Here is a 22,159-nt window from a genome sequence, read left to right as displayed (position 1 = left end):
CCTTCTTTCTCAACGCGCTTTCATTTGGCTTTTGCTCATGTGCTTAACAAATTAAAATAAAATAAACTTTGTATCCTCATGCATACTTTTATTGATAACTTGCAAATTGCACATTCATAATAATTGACCGACTGATTCCAAGCTTGTAAACGATAGAGTACTTCTTCAGTATTTTTTTTCTATTAATTGTAAAAAATTAACGTGAGTGTAAATATAGTCACATGGCACCTACATATTCCTAAGTTTGATTTCATTTTTAATTTGACTTTGAGAAATGTGTCTATAATGAAATCGCGTGCTTGTTTTCAACTCACAGATACTACAAGTAGTCGAGTTTATGGATGTTCACAAGATCAAATACGATGGTGTTTAAAACACTTAATTCTCTAAACAACTATGACTAGGGCTGTTCAATATGGCAAAACCGAACCGAATCAAACCGAAATAGATAATATGGTTTGGATTTGGTATATACCATACAAACCGAATGGATATGATTTTTAAAAAACCGTAGGATTTGGATATGGTTCAGTATATAACCGATAAAATCGAATAAACCGAATAAAACCTATCAAAAAATAGAAACATGTAAATATGTATATATTTTATAACAACGTATGAAAATCATAAGTTAATTTTTTTGCTAATAACTATTACCATATTTTTACAGTAATAAAATAGTCCTGATTTGTAAAACACTTGAACTATAATTAAATAACAATTCATCGCAAACATGCTTCTTATTTTCTTAGTTTTCTTTTGATCTTTTGCTTTAATTTAACATTGACTAAATTGAAATAAGATTATAAATTTGATGATAACAATTAGTGGAAATTCTTCACAATTTTTTATCTATAAACGAATAAAGTTTCGTGTTTAATAGAAGAAACATGACTTTGATGAACGCTAAATATGAAAGAATATAATAACTTATTTTTTGTGCTTCGTGCTTCTGTTTTATTTTTTGTTTTTTATTTTTATTATCAAAATTTTGAGCTTTGATTTTAATTATAGATTTGATTATTTTATTAGATGATAGAAACATTTTTTATTTTTGTTCTTTTATTTAAACTTATAATATTTTTTAATAAATGAATGTGTTGACAACAAGACTCTAAAATTCATATAATATGATCCCAAAATAAAGAATTATGTTTTTTGGTATAAAACCGAATAAACCGAAAATCGACGGTATATAAACCGAACCGAACCGAAGTAAATATGGATTTAGAATGATAGTTATATTTTACTAACCGAAATACCAAAAAACTGAAAAAACCAAACCGAAACCGAACCGATATCCGAATTGAACACCCCTAACTATGACAAACAAACACGCTTAAAAAAAAGAATCAAACAAGTCGTTGTCTTTTTGTTTGGACACCTAACACTAACTCGCAAATTTGTCCCAACTCCCAAAGTCAACAATCAAAGACTTTTTGACTCCATTTACGCTTTTGACTAGTGCGCAGGTAGTCAGTAACAAGTGAACGTCGTGAAAAGATAAAAGTATAGTACCTGATGATAACAGTAGATATAAAACTATGAAACGAAGGTAACCGCTAACTGCTAGGTAAAGTAAGTTTTATAGAATAAGATAATTTTTAGTTAAAAAAGTGATTCGCTGACCAACGTCTTTGATCTAGAATATTGTATCTACTAAAAACCCAGGAACACATCCCAAAATATGAATGTGGACTTTGGACTCTCGCACACTGTATTTAATGCAACCTGTATATCTATAATGCGAATAGATATTTATTTATGAACTATATCCTATATGGTCTGATATCCAGACACTTACCTGTTCATATGCTTGACATTAATGTTTTGGCCGCTAAATTCGCTGGATCCTATGTAAAATTAGTGGCAGATAGCCAAAAGCATCTACCTATACACGCGTTAATATAATCCTAACTTTTCTATCTATATTCCATACTACCAACTTTACTTTTGAATGTATATACTTTTGAATGTATATATTTTATACTGCATAAGAGAGAGAAAAACTTGTGAGTTGTAGATTAGTTTTGTTGAAAGTAGGCGTAGGAAAAAAAAAAACAAGAATCGAAGAAACGAACCGTACCTGAAACCAGAATCGGACCCAAATCCTACGATACCCAAATGGTTCTTGTATTTCTAAATCCTAAATAGCCGAATCGAATTGGAACCGATTAACTAAGTATATATATTAGTTATATATATATATATATATATATATATATAACTAAGTATATATATTTATAATTTAAAAATCTTTGAAACAACTAAATTATTATAAAATATCCAAACTATCCTAATGTATCTCGAAATATTCAGATATATCCAAAATTATTCAAAATATTCGAGATTTTATCTGAATTATCTGAATTATTTGATATTTTACACAAAATGTCTGATATTTACTTTGAAGTTTGAACTACCTGAACTATCCCAAAAAACCGAACCCGAACCAAATGAGAACCGATTTTTTTCCGGATATTTTTCTGTTCCTAGTTTTACTATTTGAACCGAATCCGAAACTATCCGAACCGAACCCGAACTAAAAATAGGTCAAGTAGTAAATTGATTCTTTAACCCCTTATCAGAACTACTGGATACTAAAAAATATCTGAACCGAACCAACAAACCGATACCTCAAAGCCCAAACCTAGCTGAAAGTCGTTTTATAGATCGCTTGCCCACGGGCCAATATTGGGCCCATTTACATCAGCACCATCAAACAGTCCAAAGACAACAAGTTTTCATAACGTAACTTTGATTTTTGACAATTGCAGTTGCGCTTCCTTCCACAATGTTCTCGGATCCGGATTCACCCGAACCCGAAACCCGACCCGATTCCAACCCCTCCTCCCCTCATTTCACCGCCGCTTCCAATCCCGGCACCGCACAACCAATCGAAGCGGCGGCATTCGAATCATGCCCCCCAGATTTCACATCCCTCGACGAACTCACACACGACCTCGGCTCCCTCCACGAGCTCTCAACCCGCGGGTGAGTGAAGGAAACAAGAATCTTGTGGGGGAGGAATAAGGCTTTGGTTCATGTTGTGGCCAAGGACTACGCAGCTGCTGTGAGAGAGTATGAAGAGTAGCATCGAGAGAGATAGCTCGGACGTTTTGTCGCGGTCAACAACAAGGCTCTTTGTTTGATGTACTTGAGGGATCTGTCAGGTGATGGAGAGTGCCGGCCGCGGCTTTGAATGAGATCTTGGTGGTGAACTTGTGTTAGTATGTATGAGTTGGCTTATGTTAACCACACCGATGCCAAGCGGACTTTGAATACTTGGATTACACGTGTTGCTCCCGATGACTTTGATTCCTCTTGTACCAGGATGTGAGGTACTCTATGAGTTGGCTTATGTTATTCCGTGATGTTCTCTAGCGGCCCTATGCATATTCCTGATACATGTGAATCACCTACATTGAGAAGTAGTAACTTAGTAAGTGATCTAGTTAGGTGATCAGGATGAAAAATTGCGTGAGACATTCTCTTGCATGCTTCGCCATACCCATCTTGCTTATAAAGAGTTCGCTACAATTGTTGTTCAACACTAACGAAGAGAGTTATGTCATTTCAAAATTTTCAATCAATATATGATTTTAAGCAAAGAGAATTTGTCCATTATCCTCAGTGTAGTTTTCTTGTTAGGTATTCAGAAATGAAGACCCCTTGTCAAAGTTAATACATCACAAGAAAGCTTTGTGGGGGGCAACATTATATGTATCTTAATTAAAAAAAAATCAAAAGGAATAAATTCTCTTACAATATGAATCTACTAACAACCCTTTGTGTATTGGTTTAGATAAAGGAAAAGTAAAGATTCTTACTTACCCTACACAGCAAAATTTTCTCCATGAAGCTAAACAACCACCAAAGTAACCTCCAACACAAACCTACAGTTAGCTTGTGCCACAATTTTAAAACCCAAATTCACAATGTATACATAGTTAGGATCCACAAATCGACATAACCAAAAATTTGATATGGAGTTCAAAACATTTTCCAACGAAATCGTATTCTTCGATCTAGAAACAAACGTACCAAACAAAACAGGACAGCATTTTCACATCCTCGAGTTTGGTGCGATCATCGTATGTCCAAGAACACTCGAGGAGGTAGAGAGCTTCACAACGCTTATACAACCCAAAGACCTTTCGGTGGCCTCGTTAAGGTCGTCTAGATCGGATGGGATCACGAGGGATAAGGTTGCGGATGCACCAAGTTTCGAAGATGTGGCTGAGAAGATCTATGGTCTATTGAACGGTCGGATTTGGGCAGGTCATAACATTAGAAGGTTCGACTGCGTTAGGATTAAGGAAGCTTTTGCTGAGATTGGTAAAGCTGCGCCTGAGCCCTCAGGGATCATTGATTCTTTGGGGTTATTAAGCGACAAGTTTGGCAAAAGAGCTGGTAACATGAAGGTACGTACCATGCAAACGTAGAATTATAAAATATTAAGGTCTTTGTGAAAATTTAAACCGTATACTTAACAAAGCTTTAATCATACGGTAGATGGCAAGTTTGGCTGCGTACTTTGGCCTTGGAGTGCAAAAACACAGGTATATACCTTGGTTATATTTATGTGTGTAATGTTACTCTTCTCGCAAGACAAATTAACACACATATATGTTAATATTTGCAGGAGTCTTGACGACGTTCGAATGAATTTAGAGGTCCTCAAGCATTGTGCAACAGTGCTTTTCTTGGTATTGTAGTATTTTCATGATTTCTTCTCTTTTCTTTTTGTCTTAAGTTTATTTATTCCTTTTCATAATATTTATATATATCGAAAATTCATTTATATACGTATGGATATATCTCTACAGGAATCTACACTTTCCAATCAATTGGAAGGAAAATGGCAAAGTTCTTCAAAGATCATGACAAGAAGTCGAAGTAGTTACCAAACAGCCCAAAGGGCAATGCCTTACTCCAAGGGTAGTCTCGGGAAGGTAATAGTTTTCCTTCATCGTCTTCAAGCACAACAAATTTATATTAAGATTTTACTAGTATTATTATTATTATTTCTTATTTTTGACTCAATGCAGATGACACAAAATGTGAAGAATCTCCTAAGCAAAGCTCAAGGCAACCAAGCTCTTCAAAGCTTGATTAAACATTCTCATTCTTTGCTTAGATGATTACTGCACCCCTTAGTGATTATTATTATTTTTCTAATTTGGAAAATAAATTCAATTGTATATGTTTTTTTTTTTTTTTTGCTTAAATTCAATTGTATATGTTGCACATTTGTGTTTACGTTCATCCACTATATTGCCAAAAGTTCAGTAGAAAACTATTAATTTTGTGTTTCCCATCACCGGTATCCCTATCCTATATGTGTACTTAACCTCCATATGTATGGAACGTTGTAGAAGTGCCCCAATACCAACACATGTTAGTTATTTCAGTTATCCAATCAATCACGTCTAACTGAACCCAAAGAAATTTAGAAAGAGCCTGTCTGTTCACCGCGAAGCGAAGTTCAACAAATTTGCTAGTTTCGTTTGCCATTTGCAATATTGATCGTCTACATTCTGACTATACTGCTTTGTAAAAATTAATAAAAATGGTTTTAGATAATTTCTTATCAAAACTTAAAGTTTAATAGTTCAGAATGATACATGCGTTAATTTAATTCCTAAAATATTCACATTTTTCTTTGATTCGACTAAAATCTTGATCAGACTAACGATGACTTAAGTATATGCCAAAAAACCTAATAGAGATTATTGTATGATTAGTATTTTTTTTGAAAAAAAAATATTGTGTGGTTAGTACACTTTCATAAATAGTACGAGAAACTTCCTACATACATCAACATCATTTAATTATATATAAAAATAAAGAATGGAAAATAAGAAAGTGAAATAAAGATAAATATGTGGCGTGGAGAAATATAGAAAAAGGTTTTAGAAAGGCTACAAATTATTAATTTACAAACGTACGTATGGGCCACAGCCATACCTATCAAACTTTTACAAAGCCATCAAATATATATGTCCAAAACACCTTTGTATACTTCTTTCATCCTCCATTAGATAGAAAAAATTATAAACCATAAGAGCATCTTTATCCAAAGAATACTAGAGAGGTTCTTAGGAGGTTCTTAGCGTGTGGATTCCGCGTAGGACCCACTTTTTTTTAAAAAACCGGTTACCAAAACTACCAAATAGTAGTCGGTTTTTAAGATTTCTTACATTGTTCGCGGGTCCCACTGACACGTGGCGGCCCGCGATTAGTTCGTTTTTATTTTTTTTTTTCTAAATTCGAAAAAAGTAAAAAAAAAAAAAATTTAAGAAACCCCAAATGGGGTTTATGGGATAATGATGCTCTAAGATTCAGTGTTTATATCTTTTCATGTCGACCAGAGCATCAAATCTCTACTCTATGATTTTTTTTGGTTCAAATATCTACTCTATGTAGTCTTACTCAAATTAGTATATGACGCCATTGCTGCAATGTATATGTGGCACGCGAGTCGAATTCACACGTTTGATCTTAGCCTACACTTAAAACATTACATTAATGGGGTTTCTTATTTTCTGTTAAGTGTAATAAATTACATCATTATGAAAATGTTGAAACTAATGTATTAGTAAGCATTCATTCTTTTATACGTGAAAAACATATAATATGATGATATTTTAGATATATACTCCTTTTGTTTCACTTTAGCTGTCGTTTTAGGTTTATGCGTACAGATTAAGAAAATATTTAATTTTATATATTTTTAAAATAAAAATATTATTATCTATATATCTAATTATATTTTAACTAATAAAAAAATGAAATGAAAAATATTATTATTAAATTTTACATTGAAAACAAATAACACTTAAATGAAACAAAATTTTAACTCTAAAAAACAAATAATATGGAACCAATGAAGTATTTCTTACATAATGGTTAGTCTCAAGTTTTATGGTACGTACATAACTCAGTCATAATTAATCAATTAAGATGATTTAATTGTAACTTTAAATTTCTTAAATATGGAAAATAAGTATACCTCGAAATCATCGGAAATTTTATTAAATTTATGAATAGTAGCATCAATTAATTAAAGGATTTATAACACTGTACGAATCTACCAGTATCTCCGGATAATACATAGAAACGTCCACGAAGAAACATTTATAAAGTTGAAAAGATTAAAACATTATGGGTTAATTACTGCTATCTCCGTTTCTGAATAAGTGTTATTTTGACACTTTTCACACAGACTAAGAAAGTAACGAAAATATATGTAAGTTGTTATTAATTACATCTTTCTGACCAATAGTATTTGAGATAAATAAAATTATTTATAAAATCAATGCAGTTTACAATTAATTTTTATTTAAAATTAAGTATAATTTACAATGAAACTGTAAATTGACATTTTTTGTGTAAAAAAAAAAAAAGAAAAAAAGTTAGAATGACAATTGTCATAAAACAGTGGGAGTATGATAAAAACTAATTATAAATGTTCAGACATATGTAAGCTTGTAGATTCATAATTCACGTGTCAAAGCAAGTCAACAAGACTCCACGGGACCCAACTCAACGAAGACAAAGAATCAAAAAACGGTCAGACATTGTTTTCAAACGACCGTTAATTAGCCACGTTAGTTACTACACGCTCCATCTCTGGAACGTGACATCCACCCAGAATATGTGGCAGCTAAATGTGGTGTGTGTTTACTCCACTCTCGTTTTTTCCGTAACTGAGAAACAACTGTCGCTAACTAACTGTAACGGAGACAATGTTCGAAACACTGTCGTTTTACTGATTGAGTAACGGAAGTAACTAACGTCCCCCACCTTGTTCGAGCACCTTCAACAAAAAATGTGGGTCTGAGAAGACAATCCGACAAAACTTTGCTATTGGCAAAACGACGCCACGTGTATGGTCCAGGGCTCCGACGTGTCACACTTTTTCTCTCCGCGCCTCTCACGTGCGAGACCCCTCCCTCACACGTATGATTCACTATTAGCCATCAACGAACTCGCTCACATGCATTGGCTAAAGAGGGTCCACCACCCACTGAGACCACGCCACGTGTCTCCTCTCCCTCGCGCTCTTTTTCTATAAATAGCGCTCCACTTAAGAGAAGCTCAAACCCACACAAACTCGATTCAATTCAAAACCGAGAAAACAAAAGTCTGTTTAAAAGATGTTCATCGAGAGCTTCAAAGTCGAGAGCCCGAACGTGAAGTACACGGAGAATGAGATTCATTCGGTGTACGATTACGAGACCACGGAGGTCGTTCACGAGAACGTCAACGGTGCTTACCAATGGATCGTAAAGCCCAAGGTTGTCAAATACGATTTCAAAACCGACACTCGTGTCCCCAAATTAGGGTAAAAACAAAGTTTCGATCTTGTTCACTCGTTTCCTCGGTTTCTCCGTCGTAAAGTTTCAATGTTTTGTTTTTTTTTGGTTTCCGAAAGGGTTATGCTTGTGGGTTGGGGAGGAAACAATGGATCAACCCTCACCGCCGGTGTAATTGCCAATAAAGAGTGAGTCTTTTTGTTCAAATGTTATTTGATTTTGTTTTTTTTTTTTGTTTTAAGATCTGATCGGAAAAAAAATAAAACATAAACAGAGGAATCTCGTGGGCGACCAAGGACAAGGTGCAACAAGCGAACTACTTCGGGTCGTTAACACAAGCATCGTCTATTCGTGTCGGATCCTTTAACGGTGAAGAGATCTATGCCCCTTTCAAGAGTCTCGTTCCAATGGTCCGTTTTTTCAAAACAAAATCTAGATTTGTTTTTGTTCTTTATTATGTTTATGATAGCTTACCATAACACAATAATTTTATTTAATTTTCGAATGCATAAGATCAATGTCTTCAACTAGATAATTAAAATATTTGGAATATATGCAAATATCTTCCGTTATCAGTTTAACATGGAGATTATAAAACAGGTGAATCCGGATGATGTTGTGTTTGGAGGGTGGGACATAAGCGATATGAATTTAGCAGACGCGATGGGTAGAGCCAAGGTTCTTGACCTCGATTTGCAGAAACAGCTCAGGCCTTACATGGAGAGCATTGTCCCACTCCCTGGGATCTACGACCCTGATTTCATCGCTGCTAATCAAGGGTCACGTGCCAACAACGTCATCAAAGGTACCAAGAAGGAACAAGTCGACCAAATCATCAAGGACATGAGGTAATCATAATCAACAATACTTGTGATGATTAAAACAGAGTTTAATCTCCTCTCCTCTGTTTTGTTGAGTTTTTGTGTGCTGTGTGATGTTGAATGTTAGGGAGTTTAAGGAGAAGAACAAGGTGGATAAGGTTGTGGTTCTGTGGACGGCTAACACAGAGCGTTACAGCAATGTGATCGTGGGGCTAAACGACACGATGGAGAATCTTATGAACTCTGTGGATAGGGATGAGTCCGAGATCTCTCCTTCCACGCTTTATGCTATTGCATGTGTTTTTGAAGGTATTCCTTTCATCAATGGAAGCCCTCAGAACACCTTTGTTCCGGGTCTTATTGATTTGGCTATCAAGAACAATGTTTTGATCGGTGGAGATGACTTCAAGAGTGGTCAAACCAAGATGAAATCTGTCTTGGTTGATTTCCTTGTTGGTGCAGGCATCAAGGTTTGTTTAACTTGTGTTTCAAGTAATAGTGAAGAAACATGTTATAGTTGATTATGTGTGTGTTTTTGTTATGTTAACAACAGCCTACTTCAATTGTGAGCTACAATCACCTAGGGAACAACGATGGAATGAACCTCTCAGCTCCACAGACATTCAGATCTAAGGAGATCTCTAAAAGTAATGTGGTTGACGACATGGTTGCTAGCAACGGTATCCTCTTCGAGCCCGGGGAACATCCAGACCATGTAGTTGTCATCAAGGTAAGCTATAAACTACCTTAAGAAACACTCAAAACCTTGTTTATTCTGTAGACTGCAATGTCAAATGATTAATTGATGTAGCAGAAGGAACGATAATGCAAAGATTTTGTTTAATTTGTGAATGCCTGAAAAACTATCTCTATAACTCTCATTTTTATTAATCAAAATCGGTTAAACTTAAACCAAAACAGCTATATATATATAATAAAACTATATATAAAACACTATAACAATAAACATAATTATTTAAGTCTATAATAACTAATTAAATAAACAATAAGATATTTAAAATATTCCAAATATTTATTTGCATCACCAATTGATCCATTTTGTGTGTTGTTGCAGTATGTACCGTATGTTGCAGATAGCAAGCGAGCCATGGATGAGTATACATCAGAGATATTCATGGGAGGCAAGAACACAATTGTGATGCACAATACCTGCGAAGACTCTCTCTTAGCTGCTCCAATTATCTTGGATCTTGTTCTCCTCGCTGAACTCAGCACCAGGATTCAGTTCAAATCCGAGAAAGAGGTTCGTCTGTTCTCAAAATATATTTGGGATTTCCTGGAACCGTGGGTTTGATGTTTTGATTCTTTAAAAAAAATAATAATGATGTTTTGATTCTTTTTCATTTTTTGGCAGGGGAAGTTTCATTCTTTCCATCCTGTGGCCACCATACTTAGCTATCTCACCAAGGCACCGCTCGTGCCGCCGGGAACACCGGTGGTTAATGCGCTGTCGAAGCAGCGGGCTATGCTGGAGAATATTCTTAGGGCGTGTGTTGGGTTGGCGCCGGAGAACAATATGATCTTGGAATACAAGTGAACACGAAGCGTTTAAGAATCTTTAATTAGCCCAAAATATAAGACTTCTGTTTCTTGTTTTTTTTTTTTATATATGTTTTAAAATATGAATGCTTGTGTTTTCAGAGATCAAAGAGCTTTTAGATTGATCTTTGTAGGGTGTGAAGTTACCGGTGTTTCTAGTAATCCAGATGGGCTAGTATAATGTACAAGTGTTTCTAGATTGGACCATAATTTCATATAATCGCTTTTATGATTCACTTCCATAATGTGTAAACTTACTGTAATTTGCGATATTTAGTCATGGTTTCGGTCCAATGAAATTTGTCAATTTTAATTCTGTATTATTATTTTATTGTGATCCTTAATAAAATACGATCAAGTTGCGTTGATGACGAGCAATTTAAAAAAAAAACGTATTGGTCTTTTTCATGATGCTCCTGATTTAAGAAATACTTATTTGCAAGTGTATAATTTGGACCAATTCTTGATTCAAATACCATTAAAAGAATTGTTTTAATATTTTCCATTCTATCATAGCATCATCAATGACCTCAACGAGTTCTTATTGTTCAAGAAAAGAGAGAGAGAGAGAGGGAGTACTGATGGCACATATAATTTTATTATATGTTGAAGGATAATTTAATCGAAGATACCTTGATACCAAATGAATCATAGAACATGTTTAATGGAGGTTCTCAAAGCGAAATTTTTAACGAAATATAAGAACATATATCTTAACTTTTAACTAAAAAGAGTAAGAACCGGTTTTTAAATAAGATATTTAAGAACCAGTTCTTAACTTTTTTAGTTAAAAGTTAAGGGTCCGATTAGTAATGGCTGTAACTTTAAAAAATTTGCTGTAGAAAAAAATAGGGTTGTGGACAGCACACCTACAGTCATTACCAATCACACCCTAAGATACGGGTTTTTATGTAACGCTAAGAACCCCACCCTAGAACCCTCCCGTAAACATACTCAAATCCTTGGATTATTAAATTGTTGATAATTAATTAATCAACAATTAGTAATGAAGACAAGTTGTGATGACTCCCGAAACTCCAACAACTAAGCCTCGAAGTTTGGAGTACACTTTTCAAAAAAAAAAAAAAATTCTTTTCCAAAAAGTTTGGAGTACAGAAGACGAGTGAAGAGAAAACAATACACTGTAGACCAATTATAAACCTAATCCTTATCTATAAGCTAGTGATAACGATCCATTTCCATAAACCATTATATTTAACATCTTTTGGTCTTCAATTATTGAGCAACGAGCTACCATAAATTAGGTTTTTAAAAAACGAGCTATAAATTACATTCTTCATTCCATTTTAAATGTCGTGTTAAAAATATTCATCCGTTTAAAAGTGTCTTCATAATTAACAAACTCATTTCCAGTATGTATGAAAATATTCAATACATCTTTTGATCGGGAGTGACGTGCATTCGCATTAGTTTACTATACGTCTCATTATTAACTATCAGACGCTTTCATCGTCACGAGACAATGACCTCCATTTAAATTCCACTATTTAATACTTTTTTGTAATTTTTTCTACCAATGATCCCTTGACAAAATATTATATATATCAAAGGAAAGTTCAGAATCTCCAATAGAAATTATTCACACTGTCATTATTCATGTACTAGCCATAGAATACGGCAGATGATGTGACTTTTATATAAAAAGTGTGTATTTTTACTAATTAAAATCTTAATTACCGTGAGTTGCATATGGTTTTGAGATTTATTCGATCTTATAAAAACGAGGTCCGTGGTGCGCTTACGTCAACTTTCACTAGCTTTTTTAAAACACATAAAGTAATAAAAATCATAGGGCATCAAACTAAATAAACCCGGATTTATAAAAGAAGCAAAGTAATGTGGAACAAAAATAATACGCAAGTTTCACCAAAAAAATAATAATACGCAAGACATGAAAGAGTTTCATTTCAATTTTTGACCTAATTTTTACATGATGATGCTAATTAATAATAACGGCAACAATCTCAAGTCACACACACGAGCTTTAATAGTCAGAGCTTAATTTGAGCCATCCATATGTTTAGTTTGATGGTGATAGAACGACTCTGGCGCTCTGCTTGGAGTTTTGCCTGTCCTGCTCAATCTGTTGTTCTCTGCATTCCATGCTACAAAACGCTGCATCCCCTCTACAATTTATTACATTACAAATCCAAGTTTAAAAATATAACTTTCCGATGCATTCGAACCAAAAAAATAAAAGTGAAACAAATCATCAAATTCGTACATTTAGATATATAGATGTTTTTTTTTGTAACACCGACTAGATGATGTCACAAAATAGAATCTCATAGTTTCGTTGTAGCTTATAGTCTATGTCCAAGACACTGGTTCAAATATTTATGTGGTAATGTATATGTATATAGTCAGCTGAGGTTTTAAATATAGAAGTATAAGATGAAAATAATCAAGAAAGGAGTAATTAATAAGTAAACATACTTGTACATGTAAATATCACGGCCGGGAGCTAAACGGCGTTTGCAAAAGCCACAGCTTCCAAGAAAAGACGATGACGGCAACGTTGATTTCCCACAGTCTTTTCTCTCGGTCCTTGTGTGATTTCTCGGTGATAACATCGCCAAGAACCGCTGGTCGTAATTATCTCCGCCGTCTACCACCGCCATAGACACGTCAGAATCTTGGCCGGCGGTATGATTATCATCAACCTCGATGGTAATCCTAGGCATGCTTGGTTTTTCTGCATTTGTCGATTCCCAATCAACATACTATTGTTTTATAACTATTCTTACGAAGAAAGAATTATAAAACTTTTTAAAATGTAACTTAGATTGTTGCTTGAAGGTGAAGGGGGGGGGGGGGGGGGGGGGGGGGGGGGGGGGATTGTGTTACCATGCCACTCCATTATATACACACGCAATAATACGGTGTATGATTTTTATATTCATGCATACGTATTTACTCGTAATGTTTAATTTGATATGATATGATACGATAGAATATTTTTATTATTGTTCGTCAGGTCTTTGTTGGTAGGCCAATAATTTCAGATATTTGGTCTGTGGACACCAAACATCGCTCCCTAGTGACTTTCTTTTTTTCAACAAGAAAAAAACTAGCAATCCTAAGTTTTTTCCTACGTATTTATTATATAATCCGTTATGTTTCTTTTTTTTGGGTAAGTCGATTATATTTCAATTATTATATTTCCAACTATAGGTTAGAGCTGCCCATATTTATCTCATATTCATACGCAATCAGTTATCAGACTCATAGTCACTTTGTATTTTTTTAAAAAGGTCGACTATATATAGATTTTAAATGAGATATAAACATATCGTATTTGTACGCATTGTATTTTCTTAAAATTTGGGTATTTGGAGTAAGGAAGTACGTTTCATTGATATGATATTTGAAGCATGTGTCATGGAGAAGTGAAGCTACGTAAAAGTGTAGAACCGTGATTTTTTTCCTTCCGTTTTTAGTAGTCGCATGTTTGAAGGCATCAGAATTCCAAGTATTAAGATTCAAGCCCAAACTTGTAAGGCATGCTTGCACTGAAGCCCAAACTTCTTTTAGATGTGGTAGCCTCAGGCCCTCAGATATGTCTTCTTTTACAAGGCTTCTCAAACCTTGATGAACCCAAATCCCTCTTATACATCTGATTGACCCATTTCTTCCGATTCACACACCTGGAGCTCCTTTTTACGGGTACATGATTTTTGATATTCAGATCCTGCATGGAAGGTGTACCTTTTTCCATTAGATTCATGCTTTTTTTTTTTTTTTGCTTTTACTGGCCTATGTGAAGCCCACCCACTTACAGAATGCAAGGTGATTTTGCTACGTGGTTTAGTATAAGGTGATTTGGCTACGTGGTTTAGTAGGAGGACTCAAGCTCCATAGTTCACACTCCATACCTCTTACAGTTTCTGCGAAAGTCCATCCACTGCCCATTATCTTAATTATATGATTGTTTGAGTCTCCATACTTTACTGTCGTCCACAATTTGAAAAATAAGCTAAATTTTACAAAGTTGGGCTGTTCTTATCTATATTATTAAAAGAGAATTACTCATTTGAAAATGTTCTTACTTCATTAATTAAACTCTTTTTTTTTCTTGTATTTTTCAGCTGCATTTATGAAATATCATAAAATGAATAAAACTGCCTAATTTATTACTTATCTTTTCAGTTACATTAATGAAATATTCTTAAATGAATTTAAACTTCCTATTTTATTGTTTGTCTTTTTCAGTTACCTTAATGAAATATCCTTAAATAAATTTGGACATAATGTCATTTAATCAACCAAAAAAACTCATGAGTTATCCTTACGTGCATAATTTTAATAATGGAGATTTTTAAAAACGTGCATCATTAAAATGTTACCTAAAACATGCAGCACTAATATATAACATGCATCACTAATATATAACATGCATCAATAAAACTAGAATTTGACTTACACAATTGTACATATATTATTTTCAGTTGATTAAATTTAAAAATAATTATTTGTTCAAAAAATATTTAAGAATGGCTATGTTTTTAAAAATTATATGGTATTATTTGTTCATTACTCATTTGTCATTTGATAAATTGTTAGAAATAAAATTTTAGCATAATATAACTCAGTTGTCATTTGCTAAATTTGTGGTTTTTAATTATATTTTTTATTATTTAATTATAATATTTTCATTTTATATTTGAAAGATAATTGAATTTTCTTTCAAACAATATTTTTGTAAATGTATTTTTTTAAAAATAATCAATTAAAATTGTTATTATCATTGAATATCATTATTTTTGACATAATTTGAGTTTTCGTTTACATCAAAACTTATCATATTTTAGGATAATTTTAATTTAAAATGTAATTTTCATATTTTTCAAACAAATTCTAAAAATATTTTTTAAATATTTTGTTATAATTGTTAAAAAAAATATTGAGTTGCATTTCAAATAAAAAGGTAAAGATATTAAAAATATTCTAATTAAAATATGTAAAATTTAATATAGTCTTAAGGAAATGATCAAAATAAAAAAAATTATACATAAAATAATCATGATTTTTGTTAACTGGACGGATCATTATTTATATGATACCGCACACGAAAGAAAAATTTCTGTTTTTAAAATTATCTAATTAACTCTATACTCATTTTTTTATATTTTTTATATGATATGTGAAAAATAGATAGTTTAAGATGCAAAAACAAATATTTAATTAATGAATATAATATGAACGAATATTACAAATACATCTTTTAATAAAATAAATAATTAAAAACTGAAAATTTATATCCGTGCTATCAGGGTCTAGTTTTAATTATAATAGACAATAAATAGGTGACAAGACTCATGAGTCACGAAGGATTTTTTCTTATAAAAATGAAGCTCAGGTTTCAAGGAGCCGTTAGACAAATAAAAAACGAATCTCCATACACAAGACAAGACAAGACAAGACTTGGTGATTCTGCCTTCTTCATTCAAGGTCCAAGGCTAAGTCCAACCACACGGTAAAACAGCAAAATAGTGTGTTGATTTGATGTTTTCTCTCCCGTACCCAACGGTATATCAAACTGCATTTTAGTGTCATTTTCCTTTTTGCTACAGTGTCACACCATATTTGGTGCAACACTGTAGCAGACGGCAATTTTTTTTTTTTTGATTTTTTTGTTAAAATTGTTTATTTATGTATTGTTTAATTATATTTGATTTGTATGATTAGTTTATAATTGAATGAATATTTTTTAGTTATATCATCATTGTTTTGTTATATTTTAATTGTTATAAAATATTAGGGTTTATAAAACAAATATAAAATTAATTTTTAAATACATAACAAAGTTTAATTCAAACATTTGTAGTTGGAATATTATAATATTTAGATCTAGTATGTTATAATTTAACTTTTTTTGTGTGTTTAATTAATTAATATAACAGTATGTATTAATAATAATGTTATTATATAATGTAAATACATTTATATATAATTATTATTTTAGTTACAATTTTAATATTAGTTAATATATTTTTTTCATAAAACTATTAATATTTATCAAAATTATTAAAAATAAAAGAATTTGATAATAATAAAATAATGAAGAATATTCCTTTTTAGTGTAACATTTGGTGTTGTGGTTGGAGACACAAAAAAATTTAGTGTTAAAGCTACACTAAAATAATGTGATTTTGACACTAAAATGGTATAATGGGTTGGAGATGCATTAAAACGACTAAACTGATCTAGAACCGAACCAAGGAGGGTTTCATTGTCTTCATGAGTGAAATAATACTTTTATTATAACCCTAAACAAACCAACCAGGTCTCAAAACCAAGAATGGTCTTAGTTTCACAATGTTTCCCCTCCATCTTTCCCTGCTCAGTCCATACACAACGAGAGGCAAAGTATATAAAGCCATAAAGGTAACGGACCTTCACATGATTCTCGCTTTTTAGTAAATAATGATCCAATTACCAAAGTTAATAAATAAACAGAAAACAAAAAAAAACTTTAGCTTTCGTGTTCATATTCAAATAAAAGACCCATAAACTAGATTTGATAATAATAGCTAAAGACAGAGAAGATGAGGACTTTCACTTGGATTTTCTCGTCACCACTTTAACTTTTTATTATAGCTCAGCTTTTCGAGTAAATGATCAAATATTGGAATGAACTAAAATCTCTCTGCACAAATTTTTTTGAAATAATAATTAAGTTACTTTCTTCTCGAAAAACGATGCAAACCAAGACAAACTTTCTCTCTGTTTCTTCTCTCTCTCTCTAACCATTTGTGCAAAATCTAATTTTCTTCCCTCAGATTTGTCTGAACGAAACACACTTTATCAGGTTTCTCCTTCAATAAGCATTTTCGGATTCGTCCTCCCGCTTCCTCATTAAGCGTGCTGAAAACTACTGCTCACTCTGTTTCTTCTTGGAGGCAAAAAAAAAAAAAAAAAAAAAAACTCAAAGCTTATCTTTTTTTTTTCTTTTCTTCACATGGGTTCTTTAGTTCCTTCTGTTTCGTAACCACTCTGAGAGTTTTCCGGGTAAAAAGTTTGGATTTTTATATCGAAGAAAATATGCCTCCTTCGATTCTGGAGAAGATGGGATGCTCAAACTCAAAAGAAGCATCGACGAAGGAGAAGAAGAAGAACGAGCCGCTTCTCTTATGTAAAGAAAGGAAGAGATTCGTCAAACGAGCCATTGATTCCAGATGTGCCCTCGCCGCCGCACACGTGTCCTACGTCCGTTCCCTCCGTAACATCGGAGCTTGTCTCCGTCAATACGCCGAGGCTGAGACTGTAGCTGCTGTGGCTTCATCCCCTTCTCACAACTCCTCCTCTTACCCTGACGACGACTCGGTTGACTCGCCGTTGAGTCGCAACTCGAACCCTCTCGACATGCCGGAGTTATCTCCTCCTCAGCAGCCGCCGCCGCCGCGACCTCGCCGGCCAGAGACGTCTTCTTGGGACTACTTCGACACTTGCGACGAGTTCGACAGCTTTAGACTGACTGATAACGCATCAGTTGTAGGATTAGAGAAGCAGAGTAAACAGAGCAATGCAGAGGATTTCAAAACAGAGCAGAGGAAACAGAGCTCTGAAGATGATGGTGAAAGAGAAGATCCATCAGAGTTTATCACACACAGAGCCAAAGACTTTGTGTCTAGCATGAAAGACATAGAGCACAAGTTCTTCAGAGCCTCTGAATCTGGTAAAGAGGTTTCGAGGATGCTTGAAGCTACCAAAATCAGAGTCAGATTCGCTGATGATACCACCACAGGTCTGAAGCTCTGTTTTTTTTTTTTTTTTTTTCCTTCATCGTGTAAAAAAATTGAATCTTTTGTATTATTACAGGAAAAGGAAACTCCGTAGCGTTTCTCTCTGCTTTGAAGCGAGCTTGTTGCAGAGGGAAGAAGAGTCACTCACCTGTTTTTAAAGGTCTGTACTCTCTATTGATTGTTATCTTCTCTAGTTAGTGTCTGAATTAAAGCTTTTAATGTATAGAGCCATTGCACCAACGAGTCACTAAAGTTATTGTGTGGAAGAGAACATCGTCTTCAAGATCCTCCACTTCTAGAAATCCATTGATAGAAGATCACCATGACGATGAAAGTGGAAGTGACTTCACACAAGAGTTCTGTATGATCTCAGGAAGCCACTCTTCTTCTCTTGATCGGTTATACGCTTGGGAGAGAAAACTATACGATGAAGTCAAGGTAATAGCCTCAAAAACTCATAGCTCCTCATCAAGCTCACACGTTTCATTCTGTTTACTTTGATTGTGTGTGTGTGTGCAGGCGAGTGAGATGATTAGGAAAGAGTATGATCGAAAATGCGAGCAGTTAAGGAACCAGTTCACAAAGGATCACAGTGCTAAAGCCATGGATAAGACAAGAGCAGCTGCGAAAGATCTTCATTCAAGAATCAGAGTCGCTATACAGTCCGTTGATTTGATTTCGAAGCGTATTGAGAGGATCAGAGATGAAGAGCTTCAGCCTCAGCTCTTAGAGTTTCTCCAATGGTATGTTAATTAGGGCTGGGATTTTTAACCGAACCGAACTGACCCAAAAAAGTTGGGTTTTCGCTTAGTTCGTTTGGTTACAAAAAATAATTTGGTTTCCGTTTGGTTCGGTAATTGGTTAGTTCGTTTATCTAAAATAAAATTCTAAATAGTACTTATCTTAATCAAAATTCTGAACCAAACTAACCACAAAACCGAAAGCTTCAATAAAATTTGTTCGAAACCGAAAACAGAATCGAACTAACCACAAAACCGAAAACTTCGATAAAATTTGTTTGAAACCGAAAACCGAACCGGACCAAACTTTTTCTTGGTTCACTTCGGTGAGTTTTCGACCAATGCAAACCAACCGAACCCGCTGGCCTAGCTACAGCTAACTTTATCTACTAAGAAGACTCTTTGATTGATATTTTTATTTTCTCTGTTTAGGTTGATAAGGATGTGGAAAGCAATGCTGGAGTGTCACCACTCGCAGTACATCACCATTTCATTGGCTTACCATTGTCGGAACACGTCCAAAACTGGGCCTGAAAACGCTCTCAAGAGACGGATTTGGTCAGAACTTCTAGAGGAGACAGAGTGTTTTGGTCTAAGCTTTGCAGATTTGGTCAACAGTATGACTTCCTACGTTGAAGCTCTCAATGGTTGGCTTCACAACTGTGTTTTGCTCCCTCAAGAACGTTCTACAAGGAACCGAAGACCGTGGTCCCCGCGCCGTGTGCTGGCCCCGCCGATATTCGTCTTGTGCCGGGATTGGTCGGCTGGGATGAAGTCTCTGCCGTCAGATGAACTCAGTAGGTCTATCAAAGAGTTCTCAACGGATATGGAAATGTTGGGCGAGGAGAAGGAGGATTCGGTGTTGGTTTCTGAAGATTTGTCGAGCGTGCATTCGAGTTTGGCTAAGCTTCTAGAGAGATTGAAGAAGTTTTCAGAAGCTTCTTTGAAAATGTATGAAGATGTAAAGGTGAAAAGTGAAGAAGCTGTAGTTGCTTACACTAATCATTCCAACTGTGGTAGACCACTAATGTAACTGTGACTGGCGAAACTCCAAGTCATTTTTTATCTAGTAGACTTGCTAGATTATCTGAATCGGCTGCTACTGGACTATGGTTGATGTTAGAAATCATAATTCTAGTATAAAATAGTTCTCTGAGAGAAAAAAAATATGTAGGAAATGATAGTTCTAAGAAAAAAATCATTTCGCTAGCACATGTATAGACGTCAAAGCAGAAGCAAGGTCGCGCAAGTGCATGACACAGGGACTGTACGCACAATATCAACCTATTCAACCTGGCCACAAACTTCACCATGGAGGCTGCCGCTCCTGACAAGCAAAACCACAGCACACCTTACTGTATTTGCTTTGTTTGATCAAGACGCAGGAATGTACCAAACGATTAGGAGCACTCCACCATACTACGTACAACGTTCAGTCTCATTTTTATCAGCCTCCACTCTTTTGACTTTGTCTCATATCATGCACCAGCATTTATTTGTTTATTTTTATACACACAACTAGGGTTCTTTATAAAACGATTATATAGTTTTCTATAATGGAAAACCAATGAAAGTTCTTTTATGGAGTATATATTGTGCAAATACTAAAAACCATAGATTATAAATTATAAATACGATCAGTTTTTCGTTACATTTTTATTTGATTAAGTAATATACGACCGATTATAAATTCAGCGAATTGGTTTGGATTATTGAACAAGAGGTTCTTTGGTAAAGTTTGATCGGAAATATGTGGGTCACCAGGGAGAAATAGTCATATTAATGGTCACGGTCAGGGAATATAGCTTTAATTTGATGTTTATCCTGATGATCTCCAACTCCAATGGTGGAGGAAGAGTTGACTTATGTGAAAGTCAACTAGCTTATTTTGTTTTTAAAATATACTAATAATTACTCGTGTATGATAATTGATAAGTGGCCATGCCTACATGGGGAACTTCTCTCTCTTCTCTCTACCTATATCTTTCAGAGAGAGATAGCTCTGCCGTGTACTCTCCGGCGTCGTCAGCCCGTGGTTGGGCCCCTTTTCCGACATCGGTGGCTTTCTCAGCATCGCTTAGCCGGTTTTTGGCTCCGGTGACCTATCTTTCCTTCCGGTAGAGTTACTGGCACTTGGCTCCGTCATCTTCACCTTCCTCTCCGGCGAAGATGGTGGCTTTATCTCCGGTTCATCCGGATCTCTTCTCCTCTGTTTCAGATCTCTTTCGGTTTCAGTTGAGCTCCGCCTAAGATTCTAATGTTTTTCTCCTTCCCTTAGATTGGGTTTTTACATCTTCTCTCTTCTCTTTATCTTTAAAGATGTCTAAGTTCATTATTAGGAAAATTGGTTTCTGTGTCGGTGTCTTTGGACTGAAACCTTGTTATAAGCGGAGGATCTGGCTTCAGCTTGGCGTCTTTGTGTGGCTCCGATTGATGGATTTACTCTCGGCTTCTGTCGATTGATATTTTCCAGTTGTTGGTGCTTCGATGTCTTGGCTGTGACGTTTGGCTCATCTCCTTTCTAAAGTCGTCCCGACGGTTCTTCTCTTCGGTGTCCTGTTTCCGGTGTGTCCGATGGATGTCGGAGAGATGCTCCAGCGACGATTTTCTGACCGTGAAGACGTGTGGTGTCCCGGTGACGCGTGTCCTTTCCTAGCTTCGGCGTATAACACGTGTTCTCCCGATGAGGCAAGCACCGCCTTCCTCTGGGTTTTTTTTTTTGGTTTGGGTAATTTTAGGTTTCTTTGGTTTTTCCTATCGTGCTATTTGGCTGAGTCTCTGGACTTATCCTTGTATCTTTTGGTTCGTTGAGCTTTTAGCCATAATAAAGATCAATTTTTAGTGAAAAAAAAAGAAGATAATTGATAAGTGACCACTACATCACCATTATCTTGTCGATATAGTATTACAAAATAAATTTAATTGCACTTAATGATTTGACTTGGAGAAAG

General features: G+C 34.6%; 3 protein-coding genes and 1 pseudogene across 3 annotated transcripts; 3 read left to right on the top strand and 1 right to left on the bottom strand.

Annotated features, from left to right (window-relative positions):
* Window positions 1-3,884: 3,884 nt before the first annotated feature.
* On the top strand, window positions 3,885-5,275 carry LOC106373835 (protein NEN4). The gene is made up of 5 exons (XM_013813959.3): window positions 3,885-4,424; window positions 4,516-4,562; window positions 4,646-4,709; window positions 4,830-4,955; window positions 5,052-5,275. The coding sequence occupies exons 1-5, from the start codon at window positions 3,987-3,989 to the stop codon at window positions 5,142-5,144; spliced, it is 768 nt and encodes a 255-aa protein (XP_013669413.2). The 5' UTR covers window positions 3,885-3,986; the 3' UTR covers window positions 5,145-5,275.
* Window positions 5,276-8,162: 2,887 nt separating this feature from the next.
* On the top strand, window positions 8,163-10,700 carry LOC106439227 (inositol-3-phosphate synthase). The gene is given in 8 exon segments (NM_001315821.1): window positions 8,163-8,350; window positions 8,441-8,509; window positions 8,596-8,731; window positions 8,922-9,169; window positions 9,270-9,612; window positions 9,696-9,872; window positions 10,218-10,406; window positions 10,518-10,700. Coding segments are annotated over 8 exon segments (1,533 nt in total).
* A 1,862-nt stretch (window positions 10,701-12,562) lies between these two features.
* Window positions 12,563-13,460, bottom strand: LOC106373827 (annotated as a pseudogene).
* A 3,796-nt stretch (window positions 13,461-17,256) lies between these two features.
* LOC106366846 (protein ROLLING AND ERECT LEAF 2-like) lies at window positions 17,257-20,355 on the top strand. Its single transcript, XM_013806856.3, has 5 exons — window positions 17,257-18,470; window positions 18,545-18,628; window positions 18,695-18,906; window positions 18,988-19,211; window positions 19,641-20,355. The coding sequence occupies exons 1-5, from the start codon at window positions 17,768-17,770 to the stop codon at window positions 20,239-20,241; spliced, it is 1,824 nt and encodes a 607-aa protein (XP_013662310.2). The 5' UTR covers window positions 17,257-17,767; the 3' UTR covers window positions 20,242-20,355.
* Window positions 20,356-22,159: the final 1,804 nt, after the last annotated feature.

The sequence above is a fragment of the Brassica napus genome, chromosome C1, assembly GCF_020379485.1.
Source record: "Brassica napus cultivar Da-Ae chromosome C1, Da-Ae, whole genome shotgun sequence".
NCBI lineage: Eukaryota > Viridiplantae > Streptophyta > Magnoliopsida > Brassicales > Brassicaceae > Brassica > Brassica napus.
This window is presented reverse-complemented; position numbering and strand designations above follow the sequence as displayed.

Excerpts from the sequence above, each read along its gene's own strand:
- LOC106373835 (XM_013813959.3), top strand. The coding sequence starts at position 3,987 with ATGGAGTTCAAAACATTTTCCAACGAAATCGTATTCTTCGATCTAGAA. Across the intron at positions 4,710-4,829 it reads GTGCAACAGTGCTTTTCTTG|GAATCTACACTTTCCAATCA; the intron begins GTATTGTAGTAT and ends ATATCTCTACAG. Across the intron at positions 4,956-5,051 it reads CCAAGGGTAGTCTCGGGAAG|ATGACACAAAATGTGAAGAA; the intron begins GTAATAGTTTTC and ends GACTCAATGCAG.
- LOC106366846 (XM_013806856.3), top strand. The coding sequence starts at position 17,768 with ATGCCTCCTTCGATTCTGGAGAAGATGGGATGCTCAAACTCAAAAGAA. Across the intron at positions 18,907-18,987 it reads AACTATACGATGAAGTCAAG|GCGAGTGAGATGATTAGGAA; the intron begins GTAATAGCCTCA and ends GTGTGTGTGCAG. Across the intron at positions 19,212-19,640 it reads CTCTTAGAGTTTCTCCAATG|GTTGATAAGGATGTGGAAAG; the intron begins GTATGTTAATTA and ends TTCTCTGTTTAG.